General features: G+C 39.8%; 1 protein-coding gene across 1 annotated transcript in view; it reads left to right on the top strand.

The window, feature by feature from the left end:
• Cadm1 (cell adhesion molecule 1) overlaps positions 1-17,152 on the top strand; it is a 312,144-nt gene that overhangs the window by 252,039 nt on the left and 42,953 nt on the right. The window contains 2 exon segments of the mRNA XM_048343887.1: positions 3,926-4,063; positions 6,275-6,433. Coding sequence (XP_048199844.1) covers positions 3,926-4,063; positions 6,275-6,433 — 297 coding nt within the window.

The raw sequence follows: 17,152 nt of genomic DNA, 5'->3' as shown, positions 1-17,152 counted from the left end.
CATAATTATGAGATAATAAAGCTGAGTATTAATGTTATATATGCTATTCTATTGTTACTGTTGTGTTTACATTCATGTAAAAACTGAAGACTATCCTGTGCTATTTTGCATGTATTTTGATGCCCCAAACAAAAGCTGGTATCAGGCTTTAGAACACTTGCCTGGTTTGATGGCTCAGATGGTGCTCTACCAAGTGAGCTATGCATTCAGCCTAGCTTTTTGCTGGTAATTTTGGAGATGGACTCTTACAAACTTTTCTGCCTGGGCTGGCTACCAACTCTGATTGTTCAGATCTCGCTGTTCTGAGTAGCTAGGAATACAAGCCTGAGCCATCAGTACCAGCCTATTGTAGGATAGTCACATTTGCTTCCACTGTGATCAGGTCCCCACACCCATCAGGATGTAGGGTTAGACTCTATAGTACCATTCATGAGAAAACATGAATGAGAGAGAGCACGCTCTTCTAAGAGTAATGCAGTTACTGATAATAGTAGCTAATATTATTACAGTCCTGTCCTTCTAAGATTAGTGTGCACTCTTCAGATTCCAGGAACAGGCGAACCTAATTATTTTAAAGGGTCTTAGAGTGAGATTGCACATACTGATCAGCTTTAAGACTCCTCTTTTGTTGTAATTAATGTGATTCATCTTGATATTGCTGATTTTTTTAATGTTGTAGGCGTAATGTTTATAATTAGCACTGTTATAGATTTGAGGTTAGCGAAGAAGAACCTTGACATTTCATTGCTATTTTCTCATATTTCCCTCTGTGGTACTCATTCAAGTTTTTGTCTGTATACACCTTCTTAGATATATCTTTGGTTATTTTCATTCATAGCTCCAGGCAGCTTTTACTAAATGTGTATGTTTAGTGGACCATGTGTAAGTATATTCTTTGGTTAGTAGCATTTTTAATTCATCTTTCTTATAAATGGATTTTTATACTTTACCCTAAGCCCATTGGTATTAGGGTAGAAATTGTACAGTTAAAGGAAAAAGCAGAGTAGGATTAATAAACCAAAATAAAAATTTGTTCTTGTTTAATCCTCCTTTCTCAAAATGATAGATTCAAATCACCTCTACTGTATTTTTCTAAAGCTCTCTTTCTCTTAAAAAGAAATTCCAAGAGAAGTCAACTTGATAATATCAAAAATACCATCATGACTCAGATGATCAGATTTTGTTTTAGATTTGTAAACCAAGCAACTCCTAATATACTTATCTGTTCCTTCTTATGATCTCAACAAAGATTAGAAATACTAGTCATAATCATGAGAAAACTATTTAGGGATATGGGGGGAAATTATTCAGCAATTTCTCAAAACGATGAGCTTATTTTTCTTCACTGGGTATCCAACATTTTTGAAGTTTACTTCCCTTTACCATGGCTATGAGGTTAAAGATGGTATCAGCTTGTCTGGGAACTCTAGGAGAGGTTCAAGATTCCCCCTGAAAGGTCATTGAACTTTGAGTGTATCTAGGCTACAAGTTGGAATTAATAAGACAAGTATCATCCAGTAAAACAATCCATATACAGACCTCACTACCAGTCAGTGACTCTGTCCCCACACAAAATCTGAAGTCCTTAACTCGATTTGTCTATTTGCATTTCCTTACTTTGAACCCACTGGCACAGAATGTACCACCCTCCTTATGACCAAATGGAGGTAGTAAAAGACTTCCCACCAAGAGGTTGAAGATGAGCAGGTAGTGGAATTTGAGGAAACCTGGGATAAACAGTATTACAATGTTTTTGCGTACAGCGTGAAAAATGAGAGGATGAAGACAAGAAAGCAACTATACAGACTGACTACATTTGAGCCTAAGTTCCACTGAGACTTGGGTAGCCATCTATAGCAGAACCTCCCAGCATCACCTACATCTTTTACCTTGGAGAAGATCCCCAGTTTTCCACATGGTTGTCATCAAGATGTTTTTCCCAGAGTAATGGAGTCTGAGTACACCTACCCATTCTATCGATTCCATTATTCAGTTTTCATTGGAAACCACTGTGCATGAAACCACTTTGCATGAAAACATTTTTAAAAGTTTCCATTTTACCTAGACTCTGAAAAGACCACCCTGAATTTCCTTCCTTCATGTGCTATAGGTTCCCTTCATTGTTTATTCCTCAATATTTCTCCATTTTTATCTTCTTTCATACTATCCTTCATTAATTACCAAGTGCTTGTTTTCTTTAGGTGTAGACTGCCTTTCTACTAACATTAGATTGAATAGTAGCATTTTTCCCCAATGGTTTATTTTTTTTTAATTTTCTACATTTATAATACAATAGAATTTGCTGGTCTTAAATATCTACTCTTCCTGAATTTTTCAAACCCACTACCTAGGCAGAAGGAAAGGAAATCTATAACCTACATGACTGTCACCTAGCATGAATAAACTATATCAAGAACACAGCTGCCTTCCATTTCTTTGTCACTGCCTTTCTGTGTCCCTTAAAATTCCAGCAAATGTGTAACTCCAAATTGGGTATTAAATTTTCTCTTTTTGCTTATTTTTTTCTTGCAATATAAACTGGGGTAGTTCTTTGCTGTGTTGTGCTACTGATTTAGGCCATACCACATTAGCAGCACATTCAACTGAACTCATGTGTTGTTTTCCCTGTACACAGGGAGTACTTTTAGCAATTACATCCCTCCTACCACCACTGCATACCATCTTACTGAGAAATAGATGCAACAAGTCATTGTACGTTTCCTCTTTCATCATTCTCTGTAAGAATTTTCAATTGCTCCAATTCAGTATAAAAGTCTTCCTGTGGGCAGAATTTTTACATTGGACTAGAACAGTGGGAAATCCCAAATACATGCTTTAATCCCATAATTTATTGAAGTAGTATCAGAGATGTATTATTCAACTTGATCATCAAGATGGCATGTTTATACATATTTAATTTTGTGTTTCTCTTCTGGGTTGAGAAACTTATTAATCACAAGTCTCAGAACTGCCTTTGCTTATTCATGGTGGTCAGGGCACACTCTTAGATTCACACTGCTGAATTCAATATTCTTACTGATTTCTATTTCAAAAAAGCTCAGGTTTGAGATAGGGTTCTGCCTTCACTCTCAACTCAGTGTCATAAAAGAAGAAAAAAACTACATAACTTTCATCATCACCACTCTCATACCAGACTCTTGATTTACTGTGTAGCATGTCATCTCTAAAAGCTGTATCTTCACTATTTCATTACATGTGTGCTTAATATGCATATAGAAATGTTATTTTAATTTGAAAATACAAATTTACTTCCACGCACTTAAGAGTCTCTGTCACCTTTGATTTCCAAAATCTAGAGAAGTGGAATTCATGATATGAAAAATTGCAACAAAGCTCATTGGCATTTTCTGTCATATTGCGTTTTCATATCTAAAAGATTTTACTAACCATCCATTGGAGGCTGTGATTACATTCTGGATTTTTCTATGACTCAAATGCAATGAGAGTCATTCAGAGGCACAATTATGTTTATGGTGAGTGATTCTTTTAAGAGACTACCTGTACCTTCCCCGAGTTTTTGATCTTTGGTAGACTTTGAAATCAAAGGAAGATTGAAATCCAAGGGTTGAGCGCAAGGAGAATGATTGCTCCAGGTGAGGGAAATAATGCCAATAATATATACTCCTCTTATCTTAATATCCATCTTCTGATCAATGCCTGATAGATGACTAATACTTTTATTGTCATAACCTGGTCAAGGATAACTTAGGAGAGTGGAAGACTAGCTGTTTTGTATGGTAAGCTGATAATGAACTGATTTTACATAATTTAATGATGGCTTTGCCCTCTTTCCTCAATTCCCATCAGGAATGTCTCTTTTATAGCAAGGGTGCTAGTTCTCAATGAATAGATCATTTCCAGAAATAGACCCCTTGTTTCTAAAGCACACGTGTTTCATTGGCAGTCCCGCCGCGTAACCTGATGATCGACATCCAGAAAGACACGGCCGTGGAAGGTGAGGAGATTGAAGTCAACTGCACCGCCATGGCCAGCAAACCAGCCACGACCATCAGGTGGTTCAAAGGGAACAAGGAGCTGAAAGGTAAGACGCCAAGCACCCCGTACTGATGCGGTTAGTGAGCACCTGATTCTAGGAAAGAGGCCTTTGTGGAAGTTGCAGACCCAGGTAGAAGATGCCCCTCCCACAAGAGCATTTGCTTAGATATGGTTCCTCATCAGTTGCTAAACACATCAGAGGCCAAAGCATGATTGCATTTTCTTTTGTTCTAACTCATGTCCTCATTGTGATTTGAGGGTTCATGATAGTTGCTGCTCTGCCCAGAAAGAACTTAAACCCATAAACTTGAATTCTTCATGCCAAGAAGAACTACTGTCAGCCATATCCCCTGAGCTTGGGTAGTCTGTGTCTGTGCCTCAGTTCTACTGCTTTCATGTTGTATTTTTGTGGTGACTCAGAGTGGATCACAATGCCAAGTTTTCATGTTGTTTATTTGTTTAAATGCCAAGTCGCCCTGACGTCGACTGTACTATCAGCTATGTTGGCTAGATGCTTTCCCACAAAGACAGTCGCACTAAATAGAGTAGGTTTTTTTTTTTTCTTGTTTTTTTTTTTTTGGCCAGTCCTGGGGCTTGGTCTCAGGGCCTGAGCACTGTCCCTGGCTGCTGCTTGCTCAAGGCCAGCACTCTGCCACTTGAGCCACAGCGCCACTTCTGGCCATTTTCTGTATATGTGGTGCTGGGGAATCGAACCCAGGGCCTCATGTATACGAGGCAAGCACTCTTGCCACTAGGCCATATCCCCAGCCCTAGAGTAGGTTTTATATTGTGAATTTACAAAGGCCACCTATCATTCTGTTGCCTGACTCACTACCCTACTCTTTTGCAAAGCCTCCGGCTCTGTGGTGGCTCTATAGTGGGTTCCTTCAGTCACACTCAAGGTACTGCTTCCTCAGAACAAGGTCACCTTGGGTTGGAATCCTGGATCCTCAAATACCTGACACCTCAGCAGTTGCATTAGATAAAGGATGCAGCCTCTAGCCTATTCGGCATTGTCTGTCAGTTATCATCAGTCCTTTATGTATGTCGGCTTTCAGATTCCTTTCTTTTCAAAGTTGCAAGTGATACCAGGAATAGAGGACTTGGGAGCTGACCCCCAGTCACCCACAGAAACACTAGCCAGCCTCAGTTTCCTCTAAAATGAGAATAATGACACATAACTTGTGGGATTCCTATGGAGATGAAATGAGTGAATATGTGTAAAGAATTTAGCTAGTATCTGGGCCAAAGTGAGGGCTATATGTGTGCTAGTTAAATAAATAAACAGTATGAGGAAGAGAAGAATAAGCCCTTTTAGAAGGGTTGATACAGAAATCTATATCAGGATACAGAGAAAGCTATATATAACAGCTTAAGTTTCCAAAAGCTTGCTCTGTTTTAATCTCCTGTTTCCTAGGTATGGTTTTAGAAGAAGGACTTTCTCATTTCCCCTCTACTTTTCTGTCTGAGTGAATTGAGCCATTAAATGTGTACCGATAAGTACAAAACATTAAAAGAAAGTTAATGGTGTTCCGTGTTCCTGGGAGGGCTGGGTTCAGGAAGGGACGGCCTTGGCCTATTCATTCCCTCCGGAAGCCTCCTCCCTCCCCTTCTGGGTGTTCTTGGACATGTCTGCCATCTGGCCCGAAGCCCTATATCTTACTTTGCTCTAGCCCACTGCCACTGCCTTTCTGTGGTCTTCCAGAAGTCTCAGAGTTTAAACATTTCAATTACAATTTCAATTATGTAAATCCATTTAGTTACTTTCCCTCTTAATTGTTGATGATGGGGGTAGGCAGAAGGGGTTGTTTATATCTCTACTGCTGATTGAATTACTTCGGGGATTTGGACGACATCCTGGAATTTTTAACTGGCATGACAGCCTTGTGGATGTTGCAAGTTCAAACAGTGGTAGTGGGGTAGGGGTGAAAAGCACTTTTTCCCCCCCTCCTAAATTCTTCAAGCAGCTGAACTTTCAGCTGACTTAGTGAGAGGTTTGAAGAGAAGAAACATGTCATATATTTCAGTTAAAACAATGTATGCTACTGGGGATTGAAATATGTCTTCAGTGCCATTCTATATGGTTGGAAACTAAGAAATTATGTATCATTTTAGTAGATAGCTCTTCACAAATTGCCTTTCAACAGTGACTTCCATGGTATTTGGTAAAATAACCATGTTGGGATGGAGAAAGCAAAGAGGTTTAAAAGCAGACTGATGAGAAAGAGCCGGCTGCTTGATACGCCCTCTCTTGCAGGCAAATCGGAGGTGGAAGAATGGTCGGACATGTACACGGTGACCAGCCAGCTGATGCTGAAGGTGAACAAGGAAGACGACGGGGTCCCAGTGATCTGTCAGGTGGAACACCCCGCCGTCACCGGAAATCTACAGACCCAGCGGTACCTAGAAGTGCAGTGTGAGTGCCCGGGCTTCCTATTCAGAGGGCTTGGCATGACGGTTGCTTAAAATCCGTTCAGGAACTGCTCGCGGGACGTTTACATACATCTGACATAGCAGTGACTGAAAGTTTTCCCTCTTGTCTTGGTAGAAAAACAATCAAAGGATTACTTTACTGAAACACTGCCATATTACTAACTGCCAATGAATATGTGAAAATACTACATCTTACCCAAATGTAGAACCAAAATGATTCTAATCTGCTTTAATATATGACTTCAAATTAATTTCTTCCAATATAGGCTGGAATTGTTCCTCTGCCAGCTACAAAATCTAGGGTAATTCCTCCTCCTTTTTTAATCTCATCATAAGCATCAGATTCTTTAACTAGAGGTTATTTTATTCCCATTCTGTGTAAGTATTTTGTTTTACATGGCACATTCTCTTCTGCTTTAGCTTAAATTACAGCAATGAGTTGAAAGTCAAACTCTTCGGGACCAATGCCATGTCTTGATGGCTTCATCAATAAAAGCTACACCGTAATGAGGAAGGCTGTCTCCTAGCAGTGCCCCATAGACTAAATATGTTCTCCTCTAGATAGCCCTTCTGCTTTAGAGGAAAGAGAAAAAAATCTGCACAAAACCAGTCTTGTGCCAAAAGTATGGCCAAGTTGCCAGCTTCTTAGTTTTCACCTAAAGGCTTTGTAAAATTTGGCTTCTGAAAAATGTCCAGGTGATACTTGAGTGTGAACAGTGAAAGCATTGTTATTAACAGTTTGGAGTGGAGTAATTGTGATTGGGAATCTGATGAAGAAAGGCATGTGAATCCTTACAGTGGGAGCCACTGTTACAGATTATAGTTGCACCAACTTCATAGATTAAAACTACAAAGTTTCTCTCTTGTGGTTCTAAAGACCAAGAGACCAAAATCAGCATCTCCATTGGCGCACATTCTCTCCAAAGGTCCTCAGGTAAAGGCTCTGCCTGCGCCTCTTCCAGGACAATGGCTCCAGCTCTTTGGTGTCCCTCTCCACAACTTCAGTCTCTGTTTTCATAAGACCTCCTGTCCTTTGTGTCTCTTCTAAGAATACTTGTCATTGGATGTAGAGTCTACCTAGACGATCCAGAATAGTCTCAGCTTGACGCCATTACGCTAATTGTCTGCAAAAACTCTTCTTTTCCAAGTTAAATCACCTTCACAGGTTCCAGGAACATTTTTTTCAGAATCCACCATTCAACCGTATCACGTATTTAAGTCGCCTGAGCAAAACAAGAAGTAGGAAAAAGTATAACACATGGCTCCTAAATGACAATCCCACTCCTACCTTTTCTTACCCTGTGAGCTTGGCTTAATTTAACATTACATATACAGGTTTTTCTTGTTAATTCATTTGAACCACTTCATTATATAGCTTCATTATGAGCATCATGCTTATAATTTTCATATCACTAAAACTATTGTGGTATAATGTTCCTATAATGGGAAAACAGAAATGATCAGATATTATCTAAATTGGCAGATAGTAGAATTCTTGTGATTTTGTTAATATGTAATTCATTTAAGCAAACTTAATACCCATTAACTTCCCTTGTAGGGGCCCATTAGCTCTAATAATGCATTAGCTCCTTTGTGAGTCCTGAGTAGATATTTGCCTAATTTTCACCCCTAAACTCTTTGCATTGGTCTCCTAGAGTATCTTTTAAATGAAATCTAGCCCTACCCACCTACAAAATTACACTCACTTGAGAAATGAAAAATATTCCAAGCTGTAGTATACCTCCTACCCTGTGCAACATTTGATAATCATCCTTAGCCTTGCTTTCCTGTTCTGGAGAATCAAGAAAGATTATCCTTCCAAGAAAAGTCCTTCCTGAAAAAGTGCCGCTGGCTTCTGTGTGCAATAAGGTGACTTTAACACCTCAAACATGAGGATGTGGTGGTTAGTCCAATCTCTTTAAATGGCATCTCTTTGTGGAAAGCAGAGTTCTTTTAGTCAACATAAGTCATGGACAGCTTTTCCTTGATATTCCAGGATATCAAGGAATATACATGGGAAAGGTGTTTTGCTGTTGTTGTTGAAAGGTTAAGAATTAAACAGTCTTCTGTCACTTGAAAAGGAAGGACTCACTGTTGAAGAAAGTGACCTGACTGCTGAATCAAGGACTACTCCTCCATTCCTAAAGCACTGTCATGAACTTAGTAGCTTCTTCAAACACAGTTGGAATTCTCTGTGCTATTCCCTTCCAGCTTTGCTCTTCTTGGTCACCAGCAGCTATATAATAGCAAAAGCCCGGTTCCCCGAGCACAGTCCTTAAGCCCTAAGGCCTTATAAATGGTTGGCCAACTCCATTCCCTCATAGCAGGACTTTCTCTTCAGACAAGATGATCAAGGAGATTGCTGAAAGTAGGAGTGATTTGCTCAGGAAACCAGTCTACATGGATGTTGTATTATTGTGGATAGCCTGCATTTTTGTTTTTTGTTAGCACATATTAATTATACAAAGGAGTTTTGTTGTGATAGTTCATATATGCATGTAATGAACCTTGGACATATTTACCCCTCTCTTGTTTTGTCTTACTTACACACACACACACACACACACACACACACACACGCACGCACACACCTTTTTAAACAATTGTAACAGGTTTCGTTACTCTTTTTCATACATGTATATAAAGTACTTTGATTGTGTTCACTGCCCCCCACTTTTCCCTCCCCCCACCCCCTGCTACCTCCCACTAGCTCCTGTCCCAAACAGTTCCCATTTTGTACTCCTGTCATTCATATTATAAGGTCTAGATTTTACATAGAGAGTGAACATGTGATATTTGACTTTCTTAGCCTGGGTTATTTCACTTAACATGATCTCCAGTTCCATCCATGTCTTCTAAACAACACAATTTCATTCTTCTTTATAGCTGAATAATACTCCACTTATGTATATATGCCATTTTTCTTTATCCATTTGTTAGTTAATGGGCACCTAGACTGATTCCATAGTTTGACTACTGTGGAGTGCTACTATAAACATGAATGTGCAGATGTTTCTACTATATACTGACTTACATTTCTTCAGCCATATACCCAGGTATACACCTACATTTTTAAATTGACTCATTTCCCTAAAGTTGGTACTTCTTAACCTTTATGAAGACACTGACTCTTAAAAACAATCCTTTGGTTGCTATAGACCTGGGAAAAAGATGAATAGAAGCATATACTCATCACATTTTTGTTAAGAATTTAAGGAGTCCTTTTTTCCCTTCAAATTTTCCTAACCAGTAATTTGAGAGCCACTTTATAAATTAAATTTTCTGTTAAGTCACTTTATTGCTTTAATTGAACCAAGACCTACATACAAATAGTAAAGTTATGAATTTTGTTAAGTATATGTTCCTTCTAGACATTTTTCAAGTATACCACTATTCTTTTAAAATGTCCGTTTCTTTGTCACCTCAGAAGATGTCTTATACCATGGATGATGAAGATTATCACAGGACATACTGAGCCCCTCTGTAGACCTTGTTATCTGCTCCCAGTAAATGAACAACCTCACGAGCAAATCTGAGTGCTATGAAGTATCTTTGGCTGGGTTTACCTGGCCTGTTTGGTCAGTGAAGGTTTACAGAACCTTTTCTCTGCCCCATTTAAGTTGGATGAATTTTAACCAGAATGTGAACAGGGTTAAATGACAGATGGTAGAATTCTGTATAAGTTATATCTTTTTAAAAATAATATTAAAACAGAAATGAACTGGTGACAACCTGAATTGTATGTCATTGAATATCTTACTTGAAGTATGTCAGAGAGAAATGGGTGGAGGGGAAGATATTAAAGGAAAAAGGGAGCACACTTCTCTTAAGATGCAGGGCCTTCATGCTAAAGCAAAGACAAGGCTTGAGCTCCAACTTGGAATTGCTTTTGTCTTGTGAATTCAAGCCCTAATTAATTGAACCAGTATTCCGCAGTGTTTGTTAGTACCCTTATTTGTGTTACCAGGAGAAATTGTTGAGCCCAATTATGTGAAAAATCAGCCAGATGTGTATGCTGTCATTGTTTTAATAATCCTTAAATTTTTGGTGAGTACAGATATTAATTGTGTAGTATGCATTGAAGTGATTAACATCAATGTAATTTATCATCTGGAGATTTCTGAACATAAATAAATGAGTTGTTTTGTTCAGCAAGGTGTTGACCCTTTCAGAATCAGTGAATTAAAGTCTCCCCCCTCTCCTCTTTTTTTATTATAAATATGAAAGGCACCACAATCAGCCAAGTGTTCAGTTATTTGATTTTCTGGGGCATTAGCCACTCTTGTTTGTGACATTTCCCTGTTGGGTGCTCGTTTGCAAGCTCATTAATAAGGTTTTCTCATAGGAACATTGCTGAGAATGAAGAACATACAGTAGGGCTCTTCTTTGCTAGCTTTCATTTGGAGCCCCAGCAAGGGGACAGCAACAGCACACAGCTAAATATTTAAAACAGAAAATAATTATATTCACACACTGGAATTCAAAGCTCTGTTTTCTTAGATGTTATGCAGAGAACAGTTTTGCTTTTTAATGTTCTGAGCTATATGACCCTGAAGTCTTTCTGTGCATTTTTTTTTCTCACAAACCTCTCTCTGCACAGGTGATGTTGCCCAGATTGACAATGCAGTTGATTATAGCAGAGTATGATACAATTGTAGCGTGGTTAGTAGTTCTCTCTGATGTGAGGGAACTACTCTTGTCAAATAAAAGCCCGTTTAAACGAAAACAGTTCACTGTCTGCACGCTAAAAGAAAATGTCTAAATAGCATCAAGGTGGCAACACAGAGCGACATAAGCTAGGGATTCAAAGGGAAGCTGTGACCCTCAGTGTGCGACTCGGATTTCTGTGCAAAAGGAAGGAAAAGCATTACGGTGGACGGAGGCAAATATGCATTCTGCAATTACTGCTGCACGCTTTGGTTTCACTCATCGCAGCCTTGCTCTTTAAAAGGCTTTGCAAAAAAACAAAACAGAACATGTTGAACTCTCATTTTGTAAAGGTTTTGTGTATGCACGTATTTGTCAAAAAAAGGAGGGAGACAATGATGAGTTTTGAAAGGAGAATGAAAACAAAGGCTCTCGAAATGTCTGTTTGAATCCCTTCCCCTCTCTGATTATCATCTGACAGTTAATCATGTTCGTGGGCATCATTCTCAAAATGACTTTTATTGACTGGACATAGCTAGATGTTTTCTAAATCCATATTCCCATTCATCGAAGGTCCAGAGAAGGGGAGAATTTTTTTTTCTTTCATTCCCTTAACTGAGGGGGAAATTGGGCACTGAGGAGATGATCAAAACTTGTTCTTTATCTGTGACAAAATAATGTTTCTCTAGTATTGATGGTGCCCTGTGGTGAAGGAGGAAGAAAAACCTGGAAATTGGACAACTTTTCCTGTTTGGAGTGGAGGATGAGACTCGGAGAGCAGCTCTTCAGTCACGTCCGTTTCTCTTCCAGGCTGTATTCTTCAAAGCGTGCGAGCTGGCACATTTTCAGTTAGGTCCCTTTCTGTCTCATCTCAAGTCTCTTTTTAACAGAATCAGCTCTTCTTTCCACTTTCTATTTTACTTTATCTTTTAAAGGAATGAGTTGAGTTCCAGGGAGGTTATTTCAGTATTTATTATTCTTCATGAGAAATAATCAAGGCGTGAAGGACATCCCCCCTCCCCCAGTAGAAGCTCATTTTTTTAACCTGTCATTTTTCTGTGTTCGTACAGAGCCGTGGCAGCTTCAGGTTCCCAGTGTTCTAAGCACTGTAGATTGTTGACAATACATTCTGTGGTACCAGAGAGAGTGTGCAAGCAAGATTTGGGTGACCCCAAAAGGAAGGCCCTGCAGAGGGAGGCCTCTTCAAGGACCCTCTCCTCACGCACCCAGTGTATTTAAGAAAGATACCTCTGTTTTGCTGTGGACATCCAATACTCTAATAGGGAAAGCAGTCTTCTAACACACTTTTTTTTTCCCTCTCCTCAATGGTTTTGAATTCAAGGTCAAATGTTGATTCTGTGGAAGGTGAAATGACTGTGAAACGAATCTCTTTTTAAAAAAAAAAATCTAAAAGGAATGATTCAGGAGCATCCTTTATGGTTTCTCTATGATGCTACTTTGAGATCCCCCAGTGATGATAACTAAATGTGTAATGGAAGTGCCTAGTCCAGAACACATGGCCTGAGCTAAGATAGAGGTTGACCTTGAATGGCCTTCCTTTCCCAACTAGAAACACGTATTTCACAAGGAGGGCTGAGATGCAATCGTTTGTTTGTTTGTTTACTTATCTATTATCAGTAGTAGCCCTGGGAGCAGAATTCCATGCCCCATTATTTCTCCACATTCTCATTCACCCACTTCTTCATTCCCTCCTTCAGACACATTTTTAAATACCTACTCTGCCAGGCACTGGCACACTTCTAGTTATCCTGAATTTTAAAAAGGAAAAACAAAAAAAACACCTATAGCCCCTGTCTTCCTTCATCTAGTGTTGGCCTCTAAATTGTGAAACATCCTTCTAGCATATGAGAGTGCTCCAGTACCTTCACGAGCCATTGGGAACCTAACTTCCTGCCCAAACGTACCAAATAGAATACAGTTGTGATCTGTAAATGTGAATTTTAAATTCCACCAAAGTCACATGTCACCATTCCACTGTGGCAATATGGCACATGCCTCTTCCTCCCACCAGAGTGGATTTGTTCCCTCCTCACAGTTCAGCCCCACTCAACACGTATAATTTTACATGTCATGATTCAGCTGAACACGTGTAACAGTCAAGGGTCCTTCACCTTGAAAGCAAACAAAATAACAGCGGGGAAAATTAGTCACAAACATCTTAGGACAATAGAAAATGCAATGTTCTTTCACTCCTCTCTGAGAGCTGGTGGCCTTGTTCTCTAACCAGGCCTGATCACCTTGTATGCCAGCTGTCACCCTCTTAATGTTACAAAGGTGTCCTCTCCCAGCCATTTGGACAGCCAGATGAAAGGGTCCACTTCCTGCTTTGCCCTGGTAGAGCACCAACCCTCAGGGTATTCTTTGCCTTGTCCTTCTACTCCCAGCTGCAGTAGCCTCCCCTGATTGGCAATCAGAGCGCAGGTGCTGACCAGATCCTCTCCCAAAGATGGAGATAAATAGTGCCCAAGCTGCCCTGGGTTCTCCCTATGAAGGCTTAAAACAACAAGCCCTTGTGCCACAGGTGTGAAGGTCTCACACTCAGTGTGTTCTTGAATATTGGATGAAAGCTCAGGACTGTAAAGAGCTGAAATCCTACATGCAGCTTCAGGAACACATTTGCTCCCAAGCCCGTGGACCTGCTTGTAGTAGGCACATGGAAAACAGATGATGCCAGCATTCTCTGATTTAGAAGTTTTGTTTTATGGAGAGGCCACTGGGACTTGAACTCAGGGCCTGGGAACTCTTAGATGTTTTTTGCTCTACCACTTGAGCCACGTGTCCACTTCCTTTTTTTTGTTTTTGCTGGTTAATTGGAGACAGAGTCTCATGGACTGTCCTGCTTGGATTGGCTTTGAACCACAATCCTCAGATCTCGGCCTCCTGAGTAGCTAGGATTACAAACCTGAACCACTGGCCCCAAGCCATAAATGTTCTTAGGAAGAAAGACAAGGAGGCCGATGTACCCCTGGGAAAATAGGTCTCCAATCAGGGCGTTAGGGCACCATCCCCTTTTGTCAGCTCTTCTGTTCTTTGCTATGTGGGAGGTTTGCCATCCCAGAAGGAGCTGCAAAGTGCTTTTTTTTAAATAAAAATTTAAAAAAAAAATTCCCCCCAGGACCTGGTATGTTAGTGTTAGGCTCCTGAGAGGAGACTGTGCCTTTTCATTTACATAGGAAATTGAAATACAGGTTCCAGAATCTTGAGTTTCATCTTCTGCAAAGATCAGAGAATGTGGTGCAAGGTCAGACTGGCATGAAATCAATTGTAATCTGCCAGCAAGCTATTCGAACCTCTTTAAGAGTTTCCTTTTATATGTTTCCCCTTTATAGAGAGAGCAAAGTACATTTAAAGAAATTCTCAACAAATCAGAATGTCTTTCTAATATTATTTTTTTAATTGGTTGCTACTGTAGTGTGACCTAAAACCTCCTGGTATTTAACCCTCTGTGCAACTTTGACTAATGAACAAATTTTGTCTGCTGTGGCAGTCTTGCTAAGTAAGTGTCGTTTAAAGGGTTTTTTTTTTTTAAAGAAAGAAAGAAAAGAAAAATCAGAGTGTTATGAAAACCTCAGATCCTTCGACCTAATTGATTGGTTGGTGCTGGTGCCATCTCTTTAATGTTCCGTAAGTGCACAGACCTAACTATTTTTCTTGTTTTTATATAGCAGTTCCATTTTATAATGACATTAAGCCATTCTGAGCAGTACATTTCTGGACAGTTATTGCACTTGGGTAGAAAGTGTCATCTGGCTTTTAGCCTTGTACCTTACCGACACCAACCGAGGCGTAAAATGATCCCCCAGAAAATGTACCAGGCCATTTTACTCCATTACTTAAAGATAAATCTTCAAGTCTGGTTCTATTTCAGAAAAGATTTGGTGGGTGATAACATTAGATTTATGAACATAATTAAAATAGAAATGATGAGCTCTGGGCTATTCAATCAGCCATCTGGATTGCCGATATTTTGACTTACTCGTGTTGTAATCAGGAATTCTTCCCAGAAAAATGCACTGGCCCTGAGTTCTAGAGCACTCACTGCGCTCCTGGTATTCCTCTTCCACCTGTTGAAGATACTAAAGTCCCTCTTTCAGAATTTTCTGTAAAGTTTCTCAGTACCCTGGGGACAGATCTTGGCACCTTGGCCTTCTGTCTGTCTGGTTCTTAGGGTGGGAAGATAACTCAGCTGCCTATGGCCAAATAATATGTCCATAAATACACATGCATCAGTGGAAAGGAAATCTTTTTATGCACCACATACAAAATGAATATCTGCTGTCTTGGCTTGCCATTAAGGTAGCTGTACCAACACATAACATGGTAGCTATTTCTCCGAAAACCTAAAATGAAAACCTGACTACTCAGCTACGGAAACTGGATGTGTATTTTCTGTGGCTTAATATATTTTAAAATACAAATTTCCAGGTATGCCCTTAGCTTGTTTTTCCTGATTTATATGTGTAATTGACAACTGGTAAACAGCTCATTAGGAACATAAAGCATTTAACTTAAAACAAACTCAGTAGTCCTAAAGAGGCAGAGTGGACTAGATTTTTTTTTCAGCACTCTCTTTATTATTAATGGAAGCTGAGCTATTAAAAGCCTTAGTGCACTGTACTGAAAAACACACTCTTTCTGTTTGCTTGTAAATTATAGGAAGGGGGAAAGAAAGCCAATGGAAACTTTCCACATAGGCTAGCCAGCATTCTGCTTCTCCTTAATTAATGGAACTAAGTCAGCAGTGCATGAAAAATGTAGCCCTTTTGTGGATCACAGATTAACCTGTGAGCAAATGCTACATTGCAGCCCAAATTTGGGCTCTAAATTTAGCCTTGCCTGATCATTTTCTGGTTAAGAATGACAGATGTCCCCCAACCAGAAACCCCATAGTTTTGTCTGGTTTCTAAATATGAATTATTAGGTAGCATGCCTTCCATAATTTCCGTGCTCAGTGCCATAACCTTCTCTCATTAATTTTGGGGTATCTTTTCTGTATTTTCATTAGCATATATTGATAGTACAAGGGAATTCCATTGTCATAATTCCATAGATGTACACAAGTACACTCCTTCTATTTTATTCCTGTAACCCTCCCTCTACCCCACCCCCCTTTTCAGTTTTGGGTGGGTTCTGTTATGTTATCTACATATATGTAATATAAATTACATTATTCATATATATATGCATTCACACACACAATTCCCCCTCCTGCTGAACACCCACACACAAACAGCCTCCCTTTGCCTCATGTCCCATTATTGTTGTTGTTGTCACTTTGTGTCAAGGTATCTTTTTTTTAACCAACTAGCTGCACATCTGGAGGACACACAGTATGCCCTGTGGTGATATTTACCCTGAGTTGTGGTCTGTAGTACAAATAGGAGTGCCCAGGAACTCCTGCAGCCAGTGTGCTAATTCAAGGTCAACCTGATGTCCTTGATGACTGCTTCTACCTTCCTTTAACAATGATACCAGCTATCAGTATCTAGAAATGTCCTCACCATGCTTTTAAGTCTTTCTTTGACCAACAAGTTGAGGAATAGATCTGGGTGACTTACATGGGTCTGGCTGGAACTTCGGGCTTGTCCAGTTCCCCAGCAAGAAGCAGGATTTTCCCAAGGTACTGCCAATTCACAGGGCACCGTAGAGGGTATGGGGGTGGGGGGAGGGGGCTCTCTTAAAGGAAGCAAATGGCATGTACTTCTCAGAGACATTATTAGAGAAAGATCTTTGGTAGGAACAAGGTAATAAAAATGCATCTGTCAACAGCCAGCCCTCGGGAGGACTTGGTCGTGCAGCTTACGTAGCCCTGTGCAGGGTGAGATTGGTTGAGCCTGGCTATATTTCTGCCTTCTTTGTTATTCCATAGGATGAATGCTAATGAGCTTACCGCTGTTTGTCAAAGGCCAAGGGGCTGTTGTTGAGGTGGTCTGATTGTCTGAGAAAGTAAAACTATGGTAATTGTTTCGACCTCTTAGCCAGCTGATGTCTTACCCTCTCACACTTAATACCCTTGGGTACATTTCCAAAAATA

This window comes from Perognathus longimembris, chromosome 3 (assembly GCF_023159225.1).
Source record: "Perognathus longimembris pacificus isolate PPM17 chromosome 3, ASM2315922v1, whole genome shotgun sequence".
Taxonomy (NCBI): domain Eukaryota; kingdom Metazoa; phylum Chordata; class Mammalia; order Rodentia; family Heteromyidae; genus Perognathus; species Perognathus longimembris.
This window is presented reverse-complemented; position numbering and strand designations above follow the sequence as displayed.